Source organism: Amborella trichopoda, chromosome 11 (genome assembly GCF_054954075.1).
Source record: "Amborella trichopoda isolate Santa Cruz 75 chromosome 11, AtrichopodaSantaCruz75HAP2 v2.0, whole genome shotgun sequence".
Classification (NCBI taxonomy): Eukaryota; Viridiplantae; Streptophyta; class Magnoliopsida; order Amborellales; family Amborellaceae; genus Amborella; species Amborella trichopoda.
This window is the reverse complement of record NC_142346.1, coordinates 47,040,856-47,068,847: the sequence shown is the minus strand read 5'-3', so window position 1 is coordinate 47,068,847 and position 27,992 is coordinate 47,040,856. Positions and strand designations below refer to the sequence as shown.

The 27,992-nt window shown below is 35.3% G+C and overlaps 2 protein-coding genes across 3 annotated transcripts; both read left to right on the top strand.

Moving 5' to 3' along the window:
- The first annotated feature begins 7,008 nt into the window (after positions 1–7,008).
- Positions 7,009–15,022, top strand: LOC18427734 (endoglucanase 9). Its single transcript, XM_011622677.3, has 7 exons — positions 7,009–7,404; positions 8,995–9,230; positions 11,202–11,469; positions 12,557–12,706; positions 12,835–12,946; positions 13,872–14,035; positions 14,399–15,022. The coding sequence occupies exons 1-7, from the start codon at positions 7,195–7,197 to the stop codon at positions 14,720–14,722; spliced, it is 1,464 nt and encodes a 487-aa protein (XP_011620979.2). The 5' UTR covers positions 7,009–7,194; the 3' UTR covers positions 14,723–15,022.
- Positions 15,023–16,117: 1,095 nt separating this feature from the next.
- On the top strand, positions 16,118–22,324 carry LOC18427733 (endoglucanase 3). 2 transcript variants are annotated; one of them, XM_006836779.4, is made up of 5 exons: positions 16,118–16,414; positions 17,038–17,541; positions 19,976–20,125; positions 20,771–21,046; positions 21,888–22,324. In XM_006836779.4, the coding sequence occupies exons 1-5, from the start codon at positions 16,214–16,216 to the stop codon at positions 22,212–22,214; spliced, it is 1,458 nt and encodes a 485-aa protein (XP_006836842.2). In that variant the 5' UTR covers positions 16,118–16,213; the 3' UTR covers positions 22,215–22,324. The 2 variants fall into 2 exon arrangements, with proteins under 2 accessions (XP_006836842.2, XP_088707250.1); XM_088851124.1 differs by lacking the exon at positions 19,976–20,125.
- Positions 22,325–27,992: the final 5,668 nt, after the last annotated feature.

Sequence of the window (27,992 nt, the reverse complement as noted above, 5' to 3'; positions counted from 1 at the left end):
GATTTGAAAACTCGAGGTGCATATTATATAAGTAGTTCAAAACCGAATTTGAGTTCCTAAACTCTTAGATATGCCTTTTCTGAAAATTAGATGAAGGCTTTTTTTTAAAAAAAAACCTCGTACTAATCCGTGGACTGTGAATTTCATAATCTAGTTACCATTATGAGGTCTAGAACCTCGGATTGTTTTGGCTTGCATAATGTTCACACCAGCCAAGGAATTTGAGGTCCTGAACCTCATACAGGTTTCTGGACGGTGAAATTCACGGTCTAAAGACCTGTCCGGGCTTCTAAACCTCTTAGCGCTCGGCTTCCACAATATTCATGCAAGCTAAATTTTACAAAAATTTGGACCTCAGTGTAATTTCCTATTTTATTTATGGTACAGGCATAATTTTTCACCCATTTATATAAGTCTAGCATATAGATCACACTTATGCACCATCCAAATGCCCCCATTGAGGTCTTGCAAGTGGAAATTTATTTGGGTACATCCAAACTGATCAATTTTTCTGATGGAAAAATACTAAGAAAACTCACATTTCTCAGCTTTATTGATCTTTTCTCCCAGCTAAAGTTACTAAGTTAGTCTAACCCTTAATTTCATTATGAATACAAAAGTGATTTAGATAATCCTAATGTGGGGGATCTTATTTTACATCTTTAACATGAATGGCTTTGATAAATTTAATTGGAAGTGGGTCTTGTACTAGATGTGCTCAAGGTTTAGCAATTGACTAATGAAGTATAACAAAAAAGGAAAAGCCATAAATGTTCATCACAACACACTCATAAGTTGCCTAGGCTTTTGAGACATCAGATTTATAAATGAGCAGGTTTATTATGCTTTTGTTGGAGTATACTGTGGTCTTGCTCTCTCAGGCAAAAGACTTATTTGGGAACACTTTTTTTTTTTGAAATTTTGGGATCCACTTAAGAATTGATGATTAATTTCGAAAAAGAAAATGAGCGGTTCTAGAAGTGTTTAATATCCATGAATGGCTTTCATAAATTTAATTGGAAGTGGGTCTTGTACTAGATGTGCTCAAGGTTTAGCAATTGACTAATGAAGTATAACAAAAAAGGAAAAGCCATAAATGTTCATCACAACACACTCATAAGTTGCCTAGGCTTTTGAGACATCAGATTTATAAATGAGCAGGTTTATTATGCTTTTGTTGGAGTATACTGTGGTCTTGCTCTCTCAGGCAAAAGACTTATTTGGGAACACTTTTTTTTTTTGAAATTTTGGGATCCACTTAAGAATTGATGATTAATTTCGAAAAAGAAAATGAGCGGTTCTAGAAGTGTTTAATATCCATATATCACCCTCCAAAAATTGGATGGTTTCTCATCAAATCTTGAGACATTATTTTCTTCAAGCGCATGTAGATCGAGTTCTGATTTTTGATTATTTATATATTTATTTCTTGAAGTTAGTCTCTTGGCCGAAGGAAGTTCACACACTTTTGTCTAAATCTAGATTTTTGAAGGCTCAAAATATATTATTTTTAGAGCTTGAAGTCCACCTTTTTTAATGAGTAATGATCCTATGAGTCCCTCCCACACTCGTGCGAGTAGGATCTCAAAGAATCACCATTAAATATGACACAAATGTCTAAAAAAACCATCACATGGGTGTGAGACTTGACTTTTCTAAATATCTGTACCAAATTTAATGGTGATCTTTTAGGATCATATACACATAGGTGTGGGAGGGTATCTTAGGATCATTACTCTTTTTTAATATGATTGTCAAAGTGGAGATGATTGATGTCTAGCTTTTTCAGTGTCGAAACTGAATTTTCCTAAGAGATTTGAGTTACAACACATAAAACCATGGCTATATGAAATGCTTTTCCATAAATAATTGATGCATGCGTTTTAAATAATAGCATGTATGATAACTAATCTTGTCAAATTCACTTCGGAATCTTTTTCAGCTTGGTGAGAAAAATGAAACAATTCGGTGCTTTGGCCTATTTGAAGGAAGACTTCGGTTTTTTTTTTTTTAAATATAGATAAATTACATATTATATAAAATATATAAAAATAATAAAAATTTAAAATAAAAATTTCAAAAAAAGTAATCTTTTATATAGATAATTCTTTGCTTAGGACGAAGAGGCCGAAACTTCGGCCTAATCTACCTAAAGGATACCCAAATCTGATTGAAGCGGCCCAAATCTAACCAAAGTGATAGCACCATGCTTCGCATACGTTTACTTTGGTCTACTCTAAAATTTGAAAAAAGCGAATTTGACCAACACTGGTGATGACACTCCATAGTTGATGCTTATACATTTGCTTTTCCAATATTTTGCGCTCATGATTTCCATTTAAGTTTCTTTGTTTCAAGTTGAAATGCTACACTCCTTTTGATTGAACACACCCTTCCATGCCAAACCATTTTCAATCATCCTCTATCTTTCCCTTTTTGTAAAAATGGTCTTCCCTCATGGTCGGAATTGGGAATCGAGTCAAATTCCTACAGGCCCTGTTTTGATAGAGAATGAAGCGAGTTTGTCAGGAAAGGGGTGATTTGCCCGGTTGCAACCCATTTTTATTATTTTAGTTTTTTTACTTTCAAAATTGAAATTATCATTTAATTTTTGGGACTGAGAATTAGTCTAGTTCGACGAACTTGACTCTTTATCCAGAAGTATTCACCTGTTTGACCTAGACTAGCGAATGAGGATATGGGTTAGTCAAAACCAATCAAATGTTAAGCAACATACAAAAAAAAAATTGGAATAAAAATTTAAGCTATAAAATATATTACAAAAAAGTTTTACAATTTTATTTAGTTATTTTAATGGATAAAAATTGATTGGTCCGACTGGTCAAACTAGTCAAATATTGGTTTTGATCAGTTTTCAAGTAAATATGATTTTTTATTGAGACTAAACTTGCTAAGGTGACGATATGAGCAGTTGGACCAAACAATCTCATTTGGTCTTAATAACTATCTTGTTTATCTGCATAAAAAGTATAGCACTTCAATATGAAATAGAGGTAGTCCAATTTTTGGATGATTAGTGATTTAAAACTCACCAGTCTGGAAGGCAAATCATCGAAAACTATTGTTAATTGGTCACTAACAACCAGGCTCCTTGTCGAAATGAGGTATATGTCAAGCTTGAGTGGATTGGCACAGTTCTGTCAGGGAACTTGGTAAGTCCGTAAGGAGCTGGGGGATCTGGATCGGTCAGATTCTCTCAATTCCCACACATTATATTTTTAGTATTTTATTTATCAATTCTGTTTTCATGGACCCATTCCTCACTGGATTCTCCGATTTCTACCGGATTTTAGAAGTCCAATTTCACCTGGATGAAACATTGATTATTCTAAGTTTGCAAATAGTGTATCATTTATGGATCCCATAATTGAAGATTTAAAAATTGTGGCCCTTTGTCCGAGAGAGCAAGAGTACATATTCTCCGGCGGGAGTACGCAATACCCGCTCTCCTTTAACATTTATTAGCCTTTCCTTTTTCTTTCTTTTGAATCTGTCTTCCCCCGCCTTTTCTTTGGTCCAATTTTTTTGAAAAGTGTTGTGAAATCATTGTTGCATAACTCGAGAGAGCCTCTTTCAATTGTTTATTATATACAATGGTTTCTTTGCGAAAACAACAAACAAAAATAATAGGGTGAGGTTTGTAAGTTGTGACTTTGTATAAGGTGTCCACTTTAAACCGTATAACTATATATATATATATATATATATAAAAGGTGTCCTTATAAATTTTATCAAAAGATACTGTTTTGATGTCAAAAACCTTATAACGGATTGAAAATTTATGTTCAACTGTAATTATAAAATTTAAAATTTTTGAAATGGCGTAGATCGAAGAGAACTATAATCACTTACAATTTTGAAACTGTCTAGATAAAGTGTTACAAAATGCATTATTTGTAGGATTTGAAATTCTTTATTATCTTGATATCCATATATCTTGAAGTCAAGATGATTAACTGAAAGGTTGTATCATTACAAAATATAATATTTTTAAAACTTGAAATTCTTTATTCTATTAATATGAATACATCTGGAGGTCGAGATGATCAACCGGTGGGTTTTCCAACCTCATAATACTCATTTCTATTGGATTTTTTATATGCACCTTATTTCTATATCATAAGATTGCAACTTTTCCTAATAATAATAACAATAATAAAATGATACTATTGCTATTATTTAACTGCTTAGAGTTTCTTTATACTATTTGCATGCGTCCTGTGCGACAAGCATGAGACACGAGAAGCTCATTGCACTTTTGTAATGGTTGGGTTGAGATGGATCATCTCCACCACCCATCGTTGAGGACAATGGTCCATATCGTCCCATGCTTTACTATAGTACTTTACAATATGCATATATGCACTTTTATTTTTTTTTCTTTTCTATGTAGTACTTTACCAAATCTCAATCCCTTATTTCATGTTGTTGAATGTACACACATTGAATGTCCGTTTTGCATTTCTTTCTTTCTTACACATGAGCATACCATCTCTCTCTCACACTATGTGTGCGTGTGCATGCACGTGCATGTACATGCATACATATAAATTTCACACTCTTTTGGCACACGCACACCTCTTTGGTTTTTCTACCTATACGGGGCTGCAAATAGGCGGGGCTTGGGCTTGGGCTTGGGCTTGGGCTTGGGCTGGGTTAGACCTGGCTCAAGCCCAATACACATTTTTTTTAGCTGTGCTCGGCTTGGGCCCAAAAACAAATTATGACTTATGGCCCCGATCAAGCTCAAACTATATCATTGAAGGCCAAGCTAACCCGTCCAGAAAATTGAATGTCATAGAGCTTGAGCCCATATATATATATATATAAAATAGAAAAAATTTTCAATATATGTTGAGTTTATGTGGCCTTTAAAGGTCTTAAGAGAGATTGTATAAATTCAGGCTAGCTGAGTTGGAAAACCCAAAGCACCTGGGCATAGAGATAAAATCGAAGAGGGTTTAATGGATTAGCTCTTGATGAGGTCGGAGTATGCCGGGATAAGAGCTGAGGGACTGTGTGATCATTATGTGTGATGAATAGTCTATAGAGATAGAACTAAAACCTTATCGTTGTACCATCACACGGCATGTACATAGATAGCCGTATTGAGATAGTAATCCACCATTAAGGGTTCAGCAGAAAAAAACACCTCTTACATATAGTAGCAAAGAAACTCATGATTTCAAAAAAAAAAAAAAAACAAAAAAAAAAAAAAAAACAAAAACAAAAACAAAGGCGCCCTACTACCCTAACTACTTAATCTTGAGACCATTATGAGACCCTTCAACTACACAAGTGTATCTTTCCATTAAAGGAAACATCTTCTTGTCTCTCTCTAAGTCGAAGCGTGCTCAAGGGCCAGATCCCAAACAAATCCCATTCCTAAGACTCTTAACAAATAAATACGAATCCATTGAATAATAAATATAAGAATCAAGTTGAAGAAAATAATAAATAAATGAATACATTGAACAGTTTGAGGGGGGAATAAGGGAAAGGATGAGGCTTCATCTACGGCGGGGATTGGGAAAAGGCATCCATATTTAAAGGGCATAGTGCCTTGGGCCTTACGACCAAACCCTAAATACTCAATGCCCATGGTCGGGTATAACCTCAGCAAAACTTGATGCCTCCTCGATCACAAACACACCACCATTATACTTTCATTTCCTCTTATCCTCGGCTGGCTGTGTGTGTGTGAGAGAGAGAGAGAGAGAGAGAGAGAGAGAGAGAGAGAGAGAGAGAGAGAGAGAGAGAGAGAGAGAGATTGATTGGTAAGGTAAGATGCCAAATAAGAGTGAGAGGGACGGTGGTGGCAGTGTAGGAAAAATCTCGCGGTTCAAATTTTAACTGTTCGGTTAGATCGGTATGCGGTCGGTTTTGGTGATCGAGTTCTGTATTTATAAAAATATATACAATTCTAAAAATTAAGAAATTTTGTTTATAATGTATTTTTTTTAATTTTTTCATCATTTTGGTATAGATTGAATTTTTTTTTACTATTAGTAATTATTTTTATATTTTTCCCTTCTTTTTTTTAAAAAAAATTTCAAAAATATTTTTGGGAACAAATTGATTCTTTGAAATCTATTTTTTTCATTAATTTTCAAATTCATTTGGATGTATTTTGTTTAATCATACGTTCATTTTTTATTAGATTTTATTTTTATTTTTTATTTTTTTAACCTTTTTAGACGGCCCTAAAGATTACTCAGTTAGGCCGATTGAACCACTTCCTGCCCCATATCTATTTATTCGTTCAATTTGGATTATTCCTACAATGGGTGGTGGTCATTGATATCGACCAGAACTAGAGAGGGATTAAGAAGAGAGAGAGTTGCGGCACTAATGGTGGGCAAGGCAATTAAGTAGTGTGAATGTTGAGGGGAATTTGCTTTCTATCTACATTTCAAGTTTTCAACCACAATCTGTCAAAATTTGGCGCCTCGCCAATTATGTTTTCCTTGATTAACTCTCTCTCTCTCTCTCATGTCACCAAATGCCTTTATTTTTTTCTTCTCCTTCCATTACACATTGATTTTGCTCCAAAATTCCTTGTCTGACAACACCAAAAAACTCTCTCTCTCTCTCTCTCATGTGTTAGAAATTTCTTCAGTCATATGCTTTCTAGCTCTAATACACATCAATCTTGCAATAAATTACCTGTGGCACTGCACCCCCCTTCTCTCTCTCTCTCTCTCAAAGTATCTCTCTCTCTCTCTAAACCATCTCTCTCTCTCTCAAAACCAGACCACTCATTTTAGGCTTTTTCCCATTCGGCGCGCAGAACTGCGCCAAGCAATCAGCGCCGCAGTCCCCCACTTAGACCGCCAAAAGCAAATAAAAATAAAAAAGAGTAAAGGTCAAAAAAAAAGCAATAGAGAAAAGCCACAATTTGCGTTGCTTTATAAAATCCATTTAATCCTTCTTAAATTCTTTATTTCCTTCTCGTTGCCTATAAAATACCTTCCCATCTTCAACCATATCGCATGCATGCAACCGACTTGGCCTTCCATACCCAAGAAATTATCATTTTCTCTCTCTACAACTCCTTCTCTCTCTAAATATCCCTTTCTCTCTCTACATTTTCATATCCCTTTCTCTCTCTCTGCACCTTCTATAGCCAAGGAAATATCCCCCTCTCTCTCTCTAACATTTTCTTAGCCTTCAATGGCCAAGCAAATGTCTCTTTCTCTCTCTATATTTTCGATTTTCTCTCTCTTATTCCTTGTTAGGATTATCCATGGCCACCCTGACTACAAGGATGCACTTGCAAAGTCAATATTGTTTTTTGAGGGGCAAAGATCAGGAAAGATTCCTCCAAGTCAGAAGATTACTTGGAGGTCTGATTCAGGCTTATCTGATGGATCGAGGGCTCATGTAAGTTCCATGCATATCTCTCTCTCACATACACACACACATTTGCTCTCTCTCTCTCTCACACACACAAACACATATTCACCTGTCTCTCATGGACCTGTTCTCTCTTTTACATACGTGCACGCACACACACACACACTTGTTCTCCATCTCTCTCATACCTGCTCTCTCTGTCTCTCCCTCTCATATACACACTCTCTCTCTCTCACACCTTCTCTCAGTGTGTATCTCCCTCTCAAATGGGGAATCATGGAAATATTTTGAAAGGCTTACCAAAATGCCACTTATTTCCACATGCTGGGCCATTACTCTCATTTCCAAAAGAGAATTTTCTCATTGCTTTTAGTTGCAGGTTATATAAAGCATCAATCTTAAACAATTAAAGTAAGGTGCACTTTTAAATCTTGCAAAAAGTGCAGTTTTGACCCCAAAAAAGCATTATGATGGCCTCAACATTGATTTTTACCCTTAATTATGATGTTTAAAGCTCTTAATAAGATGTAAATCAAGAAGATCCATAAAGAGCTATTTTTTTTTTTAAAATAGACGAACCAGACAATGTGTCACAAGTAGGTTTTTTTGGGTAATTCAGCGGAGAAGGCAGACTCCTATCCGATTTTGTTTGAAGGTTTTAATGGGGTGGTGGAGTGGGAACAAAAACTATAAGGTGGTAACCAGAGTGTGGGGTGCTACCACCATGACCCTAACTCTTGTCCCAAATGTGTCAAGTGCTAATGTTCTTTTGAACCCTTTTCTTTTTTATATGTCTATACATCTTAAAATCGATATTTATCAACCAGGAGAGTTCTTCAACTTGGGAATGACTATTTTGAGTGAGTTTTGGAAGTGCTCATTACTTTTGTCATCTTGTATAATTTTTTTCTTTCAACATAACGTCAAAAGTATTGTTAACGGAGCAGTTAACCAGACATGGCCTTGAAAGCGGTTCAACTTGCCTAACCGGTAAACTGGTCGGTTCAACCATTTTAATCGGACAAGGCCCTGAGTGGTCAAAAAAGTGTTAAATATATATATATATATATATATATATATATATATATATATATATATATATATATATATATATATATATATATATATATATATATATATATATATATATATATATATATATATATATTGAAAAAATGATTAAACAAAGCACATTCAAATAAAATTAAAAATTAATGCAAAATAGATTTTAAATAATTGATTTAGGCCCAAGGGTATTCTTACTTATTTAAAAAAAAAGACAAAAAAATATGTAAAAATAAGTATTAATGGCCAAAACTATTTCTAATCTTTGTCGTAATGATGAAAAACACTAAAAAAATACGTCACAAACAAAATCCCTTACTTTTTAAAACTCTATATATATTTTTTAAATTAGTTTTAAAAATACCTAGCCGGTCACCTAAACGTGATGAAGCATGAACCGGACCATTGTAGGTTTCGATGTAACCGGGTGGTTACCGGTTACAGTCAATAAGTTTAGGTCTCCCTTCTTTCTCCAAGCACTTGTAGATGAGAGAGAGAGAGAGAGAGAGAGAGAAAGAAAGAGTGACTGAGTTTGGCGGTGTGGAAGCGCAGGTGGACCTGAGCGGAGGTTACTACGACGCGGGGGATAACGTCAAGTTCGGATTTCCGATGGCCTTCGCGACCACCATGCTCTCGTGGTCCGCTCTGGAGTTCGGGAAACGCATGGCCTCTCAGTTGGAGCCCACTCGCGAGGCCATTCGGTGGGCCACAGACTACCTTCTAAAGGCCTCCACTTCAACTCCCAACACTCTCTATGTTGGAGTAGGTGATCCCAATACGGACCACAGGTGTGTAAAGTTAGAAAAGAGAAGAACTTCCCAGGAAAATAAAAAATAAAAAAAAAGCCAAAAGATAGTTTACTTCCTCGGGAGTAGAATGTTTATTTACTCCCTCGGATAATACACCACTTTTCAAATTTTGGGGATGCAACCTCTTCTACCCATACACTAAAATATATATATATATATATATAACTTGTTTTTCTTCTAATTCTTCCCTCTATATACTTGAACAAAATAATATATAGAGATTGAATAGAGACTCCTCCAATTTTACGATGGTGACATCTAAGTGTTGCACAACTCAAATTTTAATTTTTGTTTTTTGAGGATAATTATTTAGTAATTATTAAGTGGTTCTCAAAAATTCAGATTGAAAAAATCCTCCCATGTGTTCTGACCAAGAGAGAAAAAGTAAACTATGTTAGCCAAGGAGATAGTACACATGCTTAAAAATTTATATAAGGTTGCAACTTTATACTATAGAAGGAAGATATTTCTAAAAAATCTAATAGAAATGAGTGCTCCGAAGCTGAAATATTTTTCAATTGATCATATAGACTTTGAGATGTACAAACATAAAGAAAAATAAAAATTTCAAGTCTTAAAAATAATGTATTTTGTAATAAGGTATCTAGACTATCTATTATTAAAATTTTGTAGTATTTTATAGATCTGCTATATTTACACTATTTTTGAAATTTGGAATTTTATAATTTGTGTTGAACATTGATTTTAAAACAATCAGAAAGTTTCTGACACCGGAACAACGTCTATTCAATTTAGATGTTTTGATTACTTGTATAATATAAAGTGGGCACATTACCTAAACCTCACCTAGTGAAAATTATATGCTCCCATGGGAGTATATAGTACATCCACTCCCTCAGTAATACTCATAAGCTTTTTCATTGTAAAAAATTCTCATAATCCATTTCTAGAACCCAAATGTTGGGGGATGTCAGCTCCTTGATCTAGCAATCAACATTTAAAAAAGAAAATGTTTTGTGAGTCAACAACTTAAGAGGCCTCTGACCCACAAGCGTCCATGTGTCTAAAAGTGCACCGGACATTATTACATATGGACATCAAAAAATCTCAATATAAAATAAATATTACAATTTAAAATTTTAAATTTTTTTTCTTTCATATTCATATTCATATTCATCTTGGCCTACATCATGAATCTATAAAGATTTGGATAAAAAAGTCCATCTTTAAAATGGATTTTATAGGAGGGCTGCATGTGTATATATGAGTAGGCTGACTTATAAAAACCCCATCCTTTAAAAACTAAACTGATATTGTGAAAAAGAAACCATATGTCTTGACATGTTCTGAAAAAAATTACAACGTAAAATATAGCACAGTTCATTTATCTAGAAAAATAGCACAGAGATCTTTCAGTTTTTTGAAAATTATATCTAAGTATTTAAAAAATAAACATCAGGTGATTATAGAGAAAAAAATCTCTATTTGATGAGGCTTCTTCCTATATCTATGAATATGAATTTCATTGGCCCGGTGGATTCAAAGATTTACGATTGAGAAAAGGGAACGTATCCCCTCCACATCATGTGAAAAGCACCCTCTTAACGGTTTAGATTTCACAATGGGCCACAAAGTTAATTTTTTTATTTTATTTTATTTAAATCTTATATTATCTAAATTTTGGGATGTAAATTCATTTTTATAAAAAAGAACTAAAAAATAATTAAAATAAAAATCACCAAAATACACCAAAATGTATTTTGGTTCATATTTTTTTAACGTAATTATTATAAAAATGAAGCTAAAATTCAAATTTCGGATAAATATAATTTCGAAATTAAATATAAAATAAAAATAAAAATAAATTTTGACCCTGATGAAGCTAGTTTCAATCTTAACCATCAAAAAGTGCTTGTGCACCTTTTAACCCTAGACGTACTAGCAACCTTTTTAATATTTAATATTTATTGTGTTTTTAATGATATGAAGGTGCTGGGAGAGGCCAGAGGACATGGACACAACACGAGACGTGTACAAAGTTACACCATCGAACCCTGGCTCGGACGTGGCCGGTGAGACCGCGGCCGCACTTGCTGCGGCCTCGATGGTGTTTAGGAAGGTGGATAGGAGATATTCGAAGGTGTTGCTATCCACCGCAAAGAAGGTCATGGCCTTTGCCTATGAGCATAGAGGGGCCTATAGTGACTCACTTGGTTCGGCTGTTTGCCCCTTTTATTGCTCCTATTCGGGCTATAAGGTATGAAATATGAGAGAGAGAGAGATCATTGACCATCTTAGTGTATTTGTTGAAAATAGTGCTTAATGTGTGTGTGAGTGATCACTAACCTTTGTAATATTTTAGAAGGGAGAGAATCCATTGAAAATAGTGTTTAATGCATGTGTTAGAGAGGGAGAGATATGATTGACCATTTTAGTATTTAAGGAGAGAGAGGACACATTGAAAGTAGTGTTTAATGAATGTGGTGTAGTGAGAGAGAGATCATGGACACATTTTAGTTTTTAAGAAAGGAGAGGTGAGAGCCCATTAGAAATATTGTTGACCAGTGGTTGAGAAAAAACAGATTGGTTGGATGGATCGGCCCTCTTGAAAACTGGCCTAGGTAGGCAGATTTGTAATCCACTCAAGTGAATTGGTCAATAAAAAATAAAAAATTGAAAATGTAGGCAGGATTGATCAATTCCCTAACAGAATAGACCAGCTTTATCAGAGAACCAGTCAATTTTCAATATATAGTGGGAACCGGACCGGTTCTATCAATTTCCAATCTAAATGGATGATTTTAATCCAAATCATCATTTTTTAAAGGGTTATATTAGGGTACTTATACACATTAGTATATCTTTATTGTACTAAACATTGTTAGACACTCGATATCCTTATCCCACTATGTAATAATTTTTTTATTTCATGGGTATTTTAGGTAATTAATAAAAGATAAAATTGAAATTCTTGATAGAAATACGAATATTTAAACTGGTATGGATTAGTTGATTTGCAATTCAGTTGAGTGCAATATTTTCTAAAGGCCAATGTTGCCCCTCTCAGGTATGTTTGGAGGACAATTAATCTCATTAGGAGTGGATTATCTTATCTGAAATTAATATACCATGCATTTTTTTTTTTTTTGCCTATTTGGTACATAACTTTTACTTCACATAATATTATTTATTATTTTATTTTCAGCTATTTTTAGATTTTTATGACTCGACATGTGATTTTCAGTAAAGTACTTCAAATAAAATAAAATTCGTGTAAACTTCCCATACCTTTATCTCATATATTTTCGCGAGGACACTGGCTAATGACTGTTCTTGGTTATCAGGATGAGCTGCTCTGGGGAGCCACATGGTTATTGAGGGCAACTAATGATGTTTATTATCTTAATCTAATACGGTCTTTGGGTGCCGATGATGATGCCGATATTTTCAGCTGGGATAACAAATTTGCTGGTGCCCGTGTTCTTCTTTCTAGGGTAAATGATCTTTTGTGCAGCAAAAGTCAGTTTTTTGTATGTATCTCCATATACATATAAATTTATTTAATTTTGATAAGATGGTTGTATAAATTTTTAATTTTGTTTTTATTTTGTGGGACTGCTAGAGATCTCTGGTTAATGGGGACCCAACTTTCAAGCAATTCCAAATGGAAGCTGAGAAATTCATGTGTAGCATTTTACCAAATTCGCCCTCGTCAACAACAACATATACACCAGGTGTGATTCTTGTTTTCGTTATTATTAAGAGAAAGACAGGGATAGATAGAGAGTTATGATCGATATGGAGAAGTCCATAACATAAATGAAAATTAAAAGTAGATTGCCACAAGTGTGTTATTCCCAAATACATTTGAGGGTTAATCATATTTAGAAATATAAATTATGGTTTGGTGAGAGTATTTTTATATAGAGTATTTTTTTAATGTATTCAAAAGCTTTTGTTACTTGATGCCCTTACCTTGCAGTGTAGTACCTTTTATGTCTATCGATATTTTAGATAATTAACAAGGATAAAATAGAAATTCTTGATAGAAATAAAAATATTTATTAACTATAGCGGAGAATGACATTATCCATATGAGATAATGATATCACTCACATAGAGTATTAATTATTTTTCAATCATAAAAAGAATAACGTAAGTTTTTTTTTACAAAAATATCTATTATGTCCCTTCTAATTGTAAAAAATATCATTGCTCGAAAATTTTTGTGTTCTGAAGCAAGGATAATGAGTGGCCAAAAAAATTTGAAAGTCCAGCGTTGTAACTAGGAACCGCCTCAATTGAACCATAACTAGAAGGGAACCCTAACTGATTTTCTCCCCATAACATACTCTAACACCCTAATAAATCTTCTCAACCTTTGCCTAAACATTTTAAACTTTTTCAAATTTGTCTACAATTTTCTTTTATTTTTTAACCAAAATTTTTTCTTTCATTTTGCTTTTTTTTTTGGGTTTCGTCTCATTGCAAAAGCCAGTCACTAACTTGACTAGTTCGATTCAAAACTAGTGGGTGAGTAATCCAATCTAAATTTAAAACATTGGTACATTTTTATTTAGGAAAAGTATAATAAAATTTACTGAGTTACCAAGATTGAAAGATAAAGAAGTCCATGTGAATGTTATTGCATATGCACAGGTGGACTTATTTACAAGCTAAGTTCGAGTAACCTCCAATATGTGACATCCATAAGCTTTTTGCTCTCTACATATGCAAAGTACATGATGACTTCGCATCACACCTTCAATTGTGGTGGTACCTTTGTCAACGGTCCTACACTAAGAAGACTAGCCAAGAAACAGGTATCTTTAATGTGTGTGTGTGAGAGAGAGTATTATATTTCACATGACCATAGTAACACAATGGTCATAATTCTTATGATCGTCTAATCGATTGTGATGGAGTGAGTTTCGACAACAATAACATGACATGACCCAAGTGGTGGAAACTCTCCATTCATCACCATCAATCAATTGTCCAGACGGTCATAACTATGGTGAAAATGGTGTTTCTATGATCATATGGAGAATGCTATCATTTTCATGATCACATGGATCATAGTATGCCTCGCCATATCTTCTGTTGTTAATTTTCAAATTACCTTGCGAAGTGTGCCGTATGTGTGTGTGTTCCTTTGGTATTGATATTTGATATTTTCTTTATAGGTGGACTACATTCTAGGGGACAACCCCCTTGGGATGTCCTATATGGTCGGGTTTGGACCGCAGTTCCCTCAACATGTGCACCATAGGGGCTCTTCCCTTCCCTCTATAGGGGCATACCCTCAAAGCATAGGGTGCGAAGCCGGCTTTCATGCATTCTATAATCCAAACCCTAATCCTAACCTCCATATCGGTGCTGTTGTCGGTGGGCCTGACCAAAATGACAGATACTCTGACGACCGAACGAATTATGCCCAATCAGAGCCTGCCATGTATATCAATGCCGCACTAGTGGGCCCCCTCGCTTACCTAGCTGGGAGCAATTAACACATTACTGTAGTAGTGGTCATGAGGACTCCATGTATGTGTGCCTCTTCTCTAATGAGAAAGTAGGTAATGGAGAATCCAGTTGTTAGAGAATGAAACTTTCTCTAGGTTTGTTGTGTTGGTCTAGGGGTTCATGACCTAATTGCTCTAGCAATATGGAGTCATGGGTTAAAAGTCTAACTTTCAATAGAAAAAGAAGAGTTTGTATTGAGTGGAGAGGAAAGTGGACCTTGGGTTGTAACTTGTGCGTTTTCATCAAGAACAATATTAATGATCACTCCTTCCCAAGCAGATTACCAACTGGGCTTGCCATTTTCCTAATGAAAATGTTCTTACACATAAATAAAGTGCAAATGGAAATATGAATAGATTGTGCCCATGTGGGAGCAAACAGTGCACTTACTACCTCATGCGAAAGAGCCACGTGGGAGAAATCTTTCGACCGGAATGTCGCGGATCACTTTCGATCATGAGATGGGCATATGAAATTAAAAAAGGCAATTCGGATTTTGGTTTTCTAAACATTTAGATTTGATTGTCTAAGAATTGCATGACCCATCCCCAAAGCTTAAGGCATTATTTTGTTAAAGGCACATATAAGCTTGGGTCGTGGTGGTAACACCTTCACACAACAGAGCTTTATTTTAGAGGCCAAACTGAAAAAAAGTTTATATAAGGGTGAGGTCCTGAACAATCAAATTAAAACGCACCTCAAAAATTTACTAAAAAAGGTTGTTTCGATTCTCTAAAATCCTCTAATCGATCATCTCAACTTCAAGATCTATGGATATGAGAAAAAATGAATTTCAAGGCTTGGAAATAGTATGTCATATAATCCATTTTTTGGACCATCAATTTTCAAGATTATCAAGCGGTCATAGATGTGTTCGATGTACACTATTTTTGAAGCTTAAAATTTAATAATTAGATATAAAAAATAAAATTTCAAGTTAACACAAAGATTTTTTAGTACTGAAAGAATGTATTTGAAGGTGCATCTTGTTTAGGGCCTCAGCCTTACACAAACTACAGGCCCAAGGCCCAAAACAAATCCAAAATGCTTGTTTGATGACCCACCTACCTAAGGAAATCTTGTTTCCCATGAGTTCGTTATTGGAAGCAACGGCCCACACTAACCAAGAAACCACCACCCAATCACCTCAAGCCACATCACAACAAACCAACCACATCACACCACGTGTCATTACAACAACCGTCCATTGGCACTCTTTTTGCCACTACACAAGGAGCACCCATCAATTGGGAACCACTGCTCGGCTACTTTACCTATTAACAATGCTTATTTGTATCTCCACTTCTCCACCATAAATAACATGCATATTCTTCACCATTGAAAAAAAAGAAAGAAAAATAATTAAAATAAAAAAATAGATATATTTTTCTGGTATTTTTTGAATACTATACGAATTTCGTCGGTATATCCTCTGTAATTCTATCGTATTCTTCAATTCCAGCGATAGAGGCGACGAGATGAGGCGGCGGATTGTGCTTTCTCTAGCAATCATGCTCATTTGGGATTGGGGGTCTCTTGTTTCCAGCCATCACGACTACAAAGATGCCCTTGCCAAGGCCATAGTTTTCTTCGAGGCCCAGCGATCGGGGAGGCTTCCATCTGATCAATCAATCAAATGGCGTTTGGATTCCGGCCTCTCCGATGGCTCCACAGTTAATGTATGTATTTGTCAACTTGCCTCTCGAAATAGATAATTTATGGTTTTTTTTTTTTTTGAGTATATGAAACTTATCGAGATGGGTTTTTGAAAAGATCCTTGAAATATATCTTTTGAAAATTTTGAGTTGAAATACCCAAAAACCCTCATTTTTTATATCTAAATATATATTTTTAAGAGAAAAATAAAGAAAATACATCACAAATTGCAAAATCCATCTGTTTCGACTCTCAAAGTTACAGATCATCCGACAATTTAAAATAAAAATATCAACTTAATTAATTAATAAGTTTGATTTTCATTTTATTTTGCATTGTTTTTCTTTTGGAAGTCTGCTAACCGATTCAAATAAAGAACAGATTATTATTTTGGTGAAAATACATATTCTTTCTTTTTATCTTGCTTGCATATAAGAAGTGAGGACTTTCAATATTTGAGGAATTAAAATGGTAGGTCCAAAAAAAGAAAGAAAACGAAAGTACAAAATAGATCATTTTTAATGCTTGAAATAAAATTTTCTCAGACTTATTATTGAGGATGATCTCCAAAATAGATTTTTGGAGATCATGTTTGGTTTAGATGGCTAGAAATGATAAGTTTAACAGTTTAAATTACATAATATAGGTGGATTTGAGTGGAGGATACTATGATGCTGGAGACAATGTGAAATTTGGTCTACCCATGGCTTTCACCACCACCATGCTCTCATGGAGTGTTCTCGAGTTCGGTAGGCGCATGGGCAACGAGCTCGATCAAGCTCACAAAGCGATCCGGTGGGGCACCGACTATCTCCTGAAGGCCACTAGTGCCCTTCCTAATGCCCTCTATGTCCAAGTTGGTGACCCGGTGGCTGACCACCAGTGTTGGCAAAGGGCAGAGGACACAGACACACCTCGCACCGTTTACAGCGTCTCCCCTGCAAATCCTGGCTCAGATGTTGCAGGGGAAACTGCAGCCGCTCTTGCCGCGGCATCGAAGGTGTTCAAAAAAGTTGATCCTGATTACTCTAAAACACTTTTGGATGCCGCTGGAAAGGCCTTCGACTTTGCAGATAGGTATAGAGGGGCGTATAGTGACCATTTGTCGGAGGCGGTTTGCCCGTTTTATTGCTCTTACTCTGGTTACTTGGTAAGTTTTGAGTTGTTTCGATATAAATATTTGGGCAAGCTTTCGATGCTTTCCCTACAGCATAAAATTTATATACTTCCCCTTATCCAACCATTCTGAATGGAGGGTTAATATTGCCCCAATCACAATATCACATCTCTACCTTATTTTATTTTTAATTTTTGTTTTTATAAACTATTTTAAAACCAAAATTTGGACGTCCAATCCTCTATTAAACTCACAATGTCACGTCTCTACACTATTTTATTTTTAATTTTCTTTCTATAAAATATTTTGAAACCGAATTTTGGACATCTAATCCTCTATTAAACTCACACTAGTGAAAAATATAAAAACATATTTCCAAAAGAATAAAATGACCAAAATACCCCTGAAAGTTTCAAGGGGTATTTTGGTATTTTATCGATAAATTATTTTAAATATTTTTTTTATAGGTGCGCCTCAATGAGAAGATGACACATACCAAATTTCATATTCATAACATTTGTATAAAAAAAACTAAAATTAAATACTTTGAGACGTCAGATCTAAGATCAAACAGTGAGTGACTATTTTGATGAAAATTGGACGGTTGGATGGTAGGGGAAGCGTAGATCTTTTATATTGTAGAGGAAGTACAAAAACATTTCCCTAAATTTTTTCCATGGAAAACAATTTGTCTACAACGAATAAAACCTGCCCATCCCCATTTTGGGGCCCTAGGTCGCAGTTGTTGGCCAACTTTGCCACACCCATCTTCTTGGTCTTGGTAAAGAAGGTTGTGAATATTTTATTTTTTAAAAAATGTATACAATGAGACCATTTATGTTTTATATAAAGAGTAAGAGCCATTATCGACTGTTAGATTTGAAATCTAGCGGTTGAGGATATGTTATTGCTTGGGCACAAAGTCCAAAACAGAATTTCTCAAACGTTGCGATAAAGCTTGAAATCCAATGATCAAAAGTGATTGTAACCTCATTGTACAAAAACAAAAGGGATTGTATACAATGAGACTAGTTACCTTTGATACAAGGTGGTCACAATTACTTACAACCATCCGATCTGAAGTTTGATTGTTTGGATGTGTCATGAAGTTTGAAAACATTTTTTTTGAAGTTTGAGCTTGGTCGATGAAATAATTACAGCTACCCAATTTCACATCCAATGGTCCAAATTAATGTCTCAGCTTGTACCAAAAGTAAATGGTCTCATTCTATACTTTCTCAAAACGAAATTGTCTAATAGTATACCATCCCAAAAAATAAACTATAAAATATAGTTTTCTTTTTGGCGAAAGAAAATACAGTGAATAGTGAATATGCATAATCCATTTAGGAAAGAAAAGGTGTTGCAAGGTCCAGGCCTGGGGGCACATTTTCAGCCCCAAAATTTGTTTTTCGATGAACAATTAAAATGAAATAAGCAAGATGTATTTCGCAAAATTTGGGGCCAAAAGAGGGTCCACAAGGTTCCCAAAATGGGGGAGCGTGGACAACGGTGGCTGACCACCCAAGGGTGGACGCAATGTTTTTGTTTTTGGTTTTGGATTTTTTAAATACGAAACGAAGTTTTGATACTTATTTTCCTTTTAATTTAGAAGCGTAGTTTCTTTGCTTTTGATCCAAAGAAATAATCATATGTACATTTTTTCACTTTTCTTTTTATATTTTCAACTTTTCTTTTTTACAATTTCAATTGTAGCTTCCCATAAGACAAACAGGGAGGTACAATTAGTGTACCATTTAGACAAACAGGGAGGTACAAATTTTAGGTGATATTAAAGTAACGTTTTAGTAAGGTTTCAACAAGAAAAGTCAAGAAAACTTTATTAAGTTTTCAACAGGTTAAACATAAGTGTTGTATTCTTAATATTATCGATGACACAAAAAATATCAACATGCTTGCTCATGTTATACAGGGGCCAACGGCCCCCCCCCCTGTTTGGCCAATCCAGCGAAAGAAAACTTCTATTCTTTCTTTGTTCTTAATTATTGAAAAGGGTGTGATTTGTATAAGGTTGCAACCTTAATCAATCCAATTAAGGCACACCTCCAAATTTTATCATGACATATAATTTTGGTCTAAAGAATACGTAGGATTATCCAAAAATCTATTTTTATCTTTAATTACAAGAATTTAAATTCTAAAAATGGTTAAAATCAAATAGATCTATAAACATATGAAAATTTTGAAAATAGACGGTCTAGATAATGTATTGCAAGATGCACTATTTTTGGGACTTAAATTTTATTTATTTTTGTATATTCACACTTCTTGATATCGAGATGATCAATTAGTGGGTTTCTCAACATTAAAATAACATTTTTCGATAGATTTTTTATGTGCATCTTTAATTCTATACTTTATGATTGCAACCTTATATAAACTTTTGCCTATTCAAAAATACAAAAAAGAAAACATCCAACTTAGATTTCTTTTATGAATTTTGCAGGATGAGCTATTATGGGGTGCAGCTTGGATGTTCAAAGCCACCCACAATTCTTCCTATCTTGATTATGCACAGGCACTTGGAGCCAACGCTCCATGCGATACTTTCAGTTGGGACAATAAGCTGGCTGGAGCTAGGGTCCTCCTTTCCAAGGTAAGGGAGAGGGAGAGAGAGCAAATTTCGATCCTATTGCTCTCTATATACTCTTCATCCTTCACAATCACAGTCTTGATGATTCATTTTTCGAGTCTCAGGGTGTCTGATTGACTAGCTGACTCAAAGAATTGAGATAAAGCTCTGATGATGATGAGGGTGTCGGGTCAACTTGACTTAAGATATGCCCTAGGGGGCTTTGGTCCCACCTAAGTATTCTATGTGCTCCTCCTCCATTATATTTGGATGCCAGATATTGGCCCAACTAGTTTACAACCCTACTTCATCTTGCACAATGCTTAAAAATGGATTTGTGACCCGGACTGCCTGTCTGGGAAACATGTTTTGATTGGCAGATTTGCAGCCTGGATTGACTATCTGGCCAAATGAATCAGCCAATAAAAAATTTAAAAATATAGAAAAAAAAAAAAATTTCAAAAAAAAAAAAAAAAAGTAGGGTCGGGTCAGCCCGTTCCTAGTGGAAACTGTTTGATTCCCAATATATTGTAGAAATTGGATCGGTCCCACCGATTCGCGATCTAGATCGGGTGATTCCTATTTGATTGGCATTTTTTAAAACCCTAAGCTTGCATGCAGGCAATAAAAAACTCATCTGATTACTCTCTCTGGGCATTGAATCTTCAGGGTTCGCATGTCAAAAATGACGAGCCGCTTGCCGAATTCCGATCACAGGCAGAGAACTTCATGTGCAGCGTTTTGCCTGGTTCTCCAATGCTCAAGATAGAATACACACCAGGGGGACTCCTACACAAGATGAATGCGAGCAACATGCAGTATGTGACATCCACCACTTTCTTACTCTCAACTTATGCCAAGTACATGAAGCATTTGGATAGAACATTCACTTGTGGTTCTCTAGTGGTCACACCAGCCCTCCTCAGAGAGGTAGCCAAGAGTCAGGTATGTAAATTGTCTTCACCTTAGTTATTAGGGTTGATAGTAAGGCCAGGGTTCTACCCTAAAGACCCAGCAGGATGACAGGAACTTATGGGTCTGGTTTTGACTCCTTGGGTTTGGTGCACGAGTAAAAAACCAATAAAAAAGGTTGTTTTTACATTAGGTAACCCTCCGATTGATCATCTCAACCTCAAGATGCATGCATATAAAAAAAAAAGGCTTTCAAGTATTACAAATAGTATACCTTGTAACACAATATTTGGACCATCCATATTCAAGATTTTAAAGTGCTTATAGTAATAATTGATATCACCATTTTTGGAGTTTTAAATGTCATACTTAGGAGTGAAACCAGATTTTTCAGACGATCATAAGCGTTTCTAGTATCAAAACTGTAATTTCTAGCAGGTCTTACTTTAATTGTTTAAAGTGGATGCCTTATGTAAAATGTTTATACAAGATTGCAATTTTATACTATAGAAATAAAGTAAGTTTATACAAGGTTGCAATTTTATACTATAGAAATCAGGTGCTCCTAAGAAATTCAATAGAAATGAGCATTCCAAAGTTTTTGAAAAATCTTTTAATTGATCATCTCATATATATATATGAAATTTTATAACTAGGGTTGAACATAAATTTTCAAGTCATCGTAAGGTTTTCGATACAAGAACTACATCTTTTAGCAAAGTTTAAAGATGTGCTTTACTTGTATAGTATACCTTATACAAATCTCACCCTTTGAATATATTCTTTTGGCTTTTTATAATCTTTTAGTCATTGAAAAACACAATTCTTTCACTGGAATTCTAAATAATATAAATATGCTTTTCCATTGTTGCAGGTTGATTACGTACTAGGAGATAATCCACGAGGGATGTCATACATGGTTGGTTATGGGGACAAATTTCCTCAACACATACATCACAGGGGCTCTTCTCTACCGAGCATCACCATTAACACTCAAAGAATTGGATGTGATGCTGGTTTCCAATCCCTTAAGGACTCAAACCCTAACCCTAATTTGCTCCTTGGTGCGATTGTGGGTGGGCCCGACAAATTCGATTCCTTCACTGATGATCGGAACAATTATGCCCAAACAGAACCCACCACGTACATCAATGCCCCGTTGGTGGGGCCCCTTGCTTACTTGGCTTCTAGCTTCAACTGATGAGATAGGATATGAAACTACTTTGGATCACTATAACATGGAGTTTTATTAAACATGAATAAGAACACAATGTCCTGAAATTTGGGATCCTTTGTGTCTCCCTTTCTCAATGTGTGTATATGTGCATATGTGTCCCCAACATTATGGCTTGGTGGTCCAATTCATATCAGTTCTACCCAATAGCAAAAGGAAGATAAGGAAGAGGAATAGGGTTTGGGCTTGAGTAGTTAGCAGCTGAAGTCTAGCAAAGCTACTTGAAGATAACTAACTTATGATTGACGAAAAAGATTAATTAACAAATAATCAACAATTAGAAAACCACTAATGCTAAATAAATTTCAGGCAATAAATCCATGTTTCTTTTTTCTATTTATCTTGGCGTGGAAAAGAAATGTTGTATCAAAATGATTTTCCTGATCGTTTCCAAAATTACATTATTGTTGATATTGCATAAAAGGAAAAAAGAATATTTTTTTTATGCTTGGTCTATGTCTTTTTTCACAAATATAAAACCCAAGCATGTTCTAGTGTTTAAAATGTGGGACTTAGGCTCCAATTCCTGAGGCTCAAAAGATCTAATCGAACCGGGAATTTTCTCGTAAAAAGTTTATTAAAAAAAGGCATTAGGTAGTTCCAGGCGTTTTTGACTAAAAATCGCCTGGCTCCATATCCGGTCCAACTAGGCGAGTCCAAAACTGCAACTCTTTAAAGTTTAAACAATGGTAGTTGTTCTTTGCAAATAGAGTCCATTTAGTTAGGCATGTACACTGTGATCCTGTGGGCATACACTTTGCAATAATTCTTTTGAGCGAAAGAGCTACTTGAGTTTTTTTTTTTTTTTTTAAAAAAATTTTGAGATCTCCTTAAGAATTACAATATGAATATAAAAAAGAACTGAATTTTGAGTTATTCAGATCTCACATTCCAAAAGTTCAATGCTCCTAGTCAATCTTCGAACTTTATTTTGCATTTTTTTTATTTTTCTTGTTGTTGAAGTTAGTCACTAGATTGAATTGCTTACATTCCCCAAAATTTCAGGCCCCAAAAAATCTTAGATAGTACGATACAACCCAGGAGAGTAAATAGACAGTGTGCTCCCCCATGATCACAAAATTTATTGGCTTTAAGATGATATATGTAACCCACTTTCCCCTTGATTTCACATAGGCAAAAGATATTATACTCCCACGGGAGTAGAATGTCGATTTACTTCCTCGAGTAAAACCCCACCTAGAATTTATTTTAGGACCCCAATAACCTCTTAAACCCATAGATTAACTTCAATAGAAAAATACCTAATTGTACCTTTTGCACTTGAAAAAGTACCGTCTCGAGTTTGAATGGAGACCATCCAATTTTTAAATAGTTCCCAAAATTGTACTCATCTAATAATTTTTAAAGGGAAAAGTTTATATTGGGCCGAGGCTCGAAAAAATCAATTTTGAGCCTACCTCAAAAATTTCACTAGAAGATGATGTTTTAATGCCCAAATGTCCTCAAATTGATCATCTCAACATCAAGATGCATGGACATTGAGAAAAAAAAAAAAAGATTTCAAGTTTTGGAAATAGTGTATTATGTAACATATATTTAGATCGTCAATTTTCAAGATTTTCAAGTTTTCATAGGTCTATCGATCTAAACTATTTTTGAAGCTTTAAACTTTATAAATAAAGATTTGAAAATATATTTTAAAGCTATCGTAAATATTTTCAGTATTGAAACCAAATTTCTCGATATTATTTAAAGGTAAGCACTAATTTGATTGTTTAGGGCCAACATGTGCTCAGCAGCAGAAGTATACTTTCCATTTATTTTGGGTAAATAATAGGGATTGTATGAGACTTTTTACCTCTAATACAAACATGTCACACTTATAACCATATGATGTGAAATCCGATAGCTTAAGTGAGTCACAAAATTTGATAAAAAAAATTTGAGCTTAGTTCATGAAATAAATACAGCTCTCCAATTTCACATCCAATGGTCAAGATCAATTATGATTGCCTAGTACCTAAATGGTCTCATTGTACACTTTTTTGCATATTAAGTATAGATCTCGAATAGGGGTAGGAATGGGTCGCGTCCGGCTGGACTGAGACCTAAACCCAAATGTATTTAGGTCCAGGTTTTGGACGTGGAGCCGGCCTGTCGGGTCCATTCGACTCATACCCGTACCCATTAGGTCTATTCCATCGGGTCTCGGGTTTAGCCGATCCATTGCCACCATTACTATGAACTTCTTCTTTTTTTTTTAGTTTTTTTTTTAATTATTATATACCCATGTTATTGGCAACAATGTCACAATCACCTGCTATTAGATTTCAAGTCGTCTTATTTATCGTTTAATAGCTAAAAATGACTACAAATTCTTGTTATATATGATCTTTAATACACCCAAACGAATATGATTTGAAACATTATATTTCCAACCGTTTATAGGTATGGGTTGGGTCCAACCGGACGCGGACCCATACTCGAATAATGTTCGGGTCGAGGTTTTGAACCCAGATCGGACCCACAGGTCTAATTGTTGGACCTATACCTGGACCTGTGTCGGGTACGTGTCGGGTTTTGGTCCGGGTCAATTGCCACCCCTAATCTCGCACGGGTAAAAAGAGATAAAAAATCGGTTCCCCAAATTCAGGTGAAGGAATCCAGGGGCGGCCACGTTTTGGAGAGAGAGAGAGGGCCCATTGGTGATTTACTAAGAACAAAGAAACTGACAATGCTTACGTTTTGTTTTAAGAGAGAGAGAGAGGGCCCATTGGTGAATTACTAAGAACAAAGAAACTGACAATGCTTACGTTTTGTTTTTAGAGAGAGAGAGAGACAGGAGATGTTTTCGTTTTCATTAGAGAGGCCCATTGGTGAATTAACAAGAACGTGAAAACTGACAATGCTTACATTTTGTTTTTAGAGAGAGAGAGAGACAGGAGATGTTTTCGTTTTCATTAGAGAGGCCCATTGGTGAATTAACAAGAACGTGAAAACTGACAATGCTTACGTTTGTTTGTATTTTAGAGAGAGAGGCGGGCCGATTGGTCCATTTGAGAGAAGCAACATTTTAGAGAGAGGGGCGGGCCCATTGCTGAATAACTGAAAACAGAGAAACCGGCGATGTTTGCGCTTGTATTTTGAAGTGTCAGTTCCACACGTTTTCTCCAATAAAAAGAGGTCTATGTAAAGTGTGAATCGAGGTGGGAATTTGGGTCGACGCATCCGGGTCTGGAACCAGAATTTGGATCTGATGGGTCGGGTCAATTTAACTTTGACTTGATTTTGGTCGGGCCCAAGTCCTAGTTGAATGTAGATATAGTCGGGTCGGGTTGGATCTAGGTTGGGTTGACCTGAACCGACCCAACCCAGTCTATATTAATATAAATACATATTAATAAGTGCAAGATTTCTATATTTCTTCTAATGTATAATAGTTACATACTTCTCTTTAGCGGCCAGGTCAAAATGAACAACTGAGATGAATCCAATTACAATGTCATGCTTCTACATTGTTTTATTTTTTATTTTTTTTACAAAATATTTTGACACCATATTTTTGGCATCCACTCGTCTCTTAAACTTGCACATGCAAAAAATATAAAATAATATTCATAATAAAAATAAAATGTCCAAAATACCTCTAAGAGCTTCAAGGGTGTTTTCGTTATTTCATTTTATTGGATTTTTTTTTTTTTTTTTTTTAAGTGCACCCCATTGAGATGAAGGCACATACCAAATTTCATATTCACATAATTTGTAGAATAAAAATTAAAAATAAAATACTATGAGACGTTAAATAAGAACAAACAGTGATGAAACGATTAATAGCTCATTTGATCTAAATTGGAAGGCTGGATCAGGGAAAATATGGAACTTCTATATAATAGGGGATGTATAAAAACATTTCCCTATAATATTAAGTATATTATATAGCATATATCCTATAGGGTGCGGTTGTATAGAGCCAAAGCTCTAAACAATCAAAGTAAAGCCCACCTTTAAATAGTGCTGAGAAATATGGTTTCAATATTGGAAATCTGTGTGATAGACTTAAAATATATTTTTATCTTTAATTATAAAATTTAAAGCTTCAAAACTAGTGTAGATTGAAGAGTTCTATGAAACCTTAAAAATCTTGAAAATTGATAGTCCAAAATATGCATTACAAGATGCACTATTTCTAAAACTTGAAATCCATTTTTTTTCTCATGTCCATGCATCTTGATGTCGAAATGATCAATTTGAAGATATTTAAGTATCAAAACAACCTTTTCTAGTGAAAATTTTAAAGTACACTCTAATTTGATTGTTCATAGCCTCGCACTCATATGAACTTTACTTTTTCCTATACCATATGGTATACTTTTTGTATTATTTGTTTACAGACCCAACCAGACCTGGAGGGTTAGTCCAGCTCCAATTGATGAACCTGACCTAGGTCCGGGTCCATGAAGGGTTAGTCCTGGTCCAATTGACGAACCTGACCTAGATCCGGGTCCAACTTATAACTACTCTGATCAACCCAACCCATTCCCACTCATAAGTGTGAACCTCTCTCTCTCTTCTCATCCACCGTTTGGCTTTTGACCGACCAAATGGAAACAAAATGCAATAATTACTTCATTTCCCTCTCTAACTGTATAACAACAAAGAAAAGGGCGTCTCCTCTCTCTCTTGCACCCACATCCATATATTTGATGAATTTTAATTTTTTAACTTCTCGTGTTAATTGTGTTAAGGTTCAAAAAAATAAAATAATTCTCACGGTATTTTTTTTTACAAGAACTTTTCATGTTTATTCTTTTCCTCACCTCCCACGCAAGTAGGGTCCGGGTCCTACTCCATAGGACTCGAACCTAGGCTATTAGGTTTGGGTTGGATATACATGTGTTTGTGTGTGCAGACTGACTGTGACCTAGACCCGAATAGGTTTGGGCTAGATTTGAAATAGGACTAGAACAGTTGGGTTCATTCCTATTGGATCTTGACCTAACCGGCTTAGTCCACCTCCCAATTCCGGACCGAATTAGCAAGGGTCGACTTGCACAGACACATTCATAAACACACACTCACTTGGGCATAAGGGGAAGAATGTCGACCAATCCTGAAGAAAAGGAACAGAGAGAGTGTGTGTGAGTGCAGGGATGGCAATGGATCCAGACCTGACCTGGGACCCTAGGGTTGGATTGGAGTATGGGTCCAAAAATTGGATCCAGTGAGTCGGGTTCATGTCCAAATCTTGGACCCACACTATTCGCATCCGGGTGTCAAATTGGGTCCGGTAATATTTTTTAGGTCCCAATATATGAAATATATTTAATTATAGTTAAACACAAAGGCATTTTAATTGTTGGGTCGGGTCCGGGTCCCGGTCCCACACTATATTTTCGAGTCCGGGTTCGGGTCCAGTGAATTCAGGCCTGGTTGGGTCTAGGTCCGGGTCCAGGTCCGGGTCCTGGTCCAGGTCCGGTCTACCACCCGTATGTGAGTGATTCTGGCTATAATAATGGAAGAGTTGATTTTTAGAATCAACTCATTTAGAAATTAACGTCACTTTTGAGTTCAATTTTGACAAAAAGCTGCCCTAAAATTTTCTCCACTAGGAGAAATAGAAGACAAAAATTTTCCCAAATTTTAAGAGAGACTTTACAAGGTGCTTCTATTATTATTTTTTTTGAAATGATGTATTATCTAGAGCCCCTAATGTATGCACATGGTTTCCACCTCACCAATAAGGAAACTCCTTTAACTACCTTTACACAAGGTCATCAAATATCC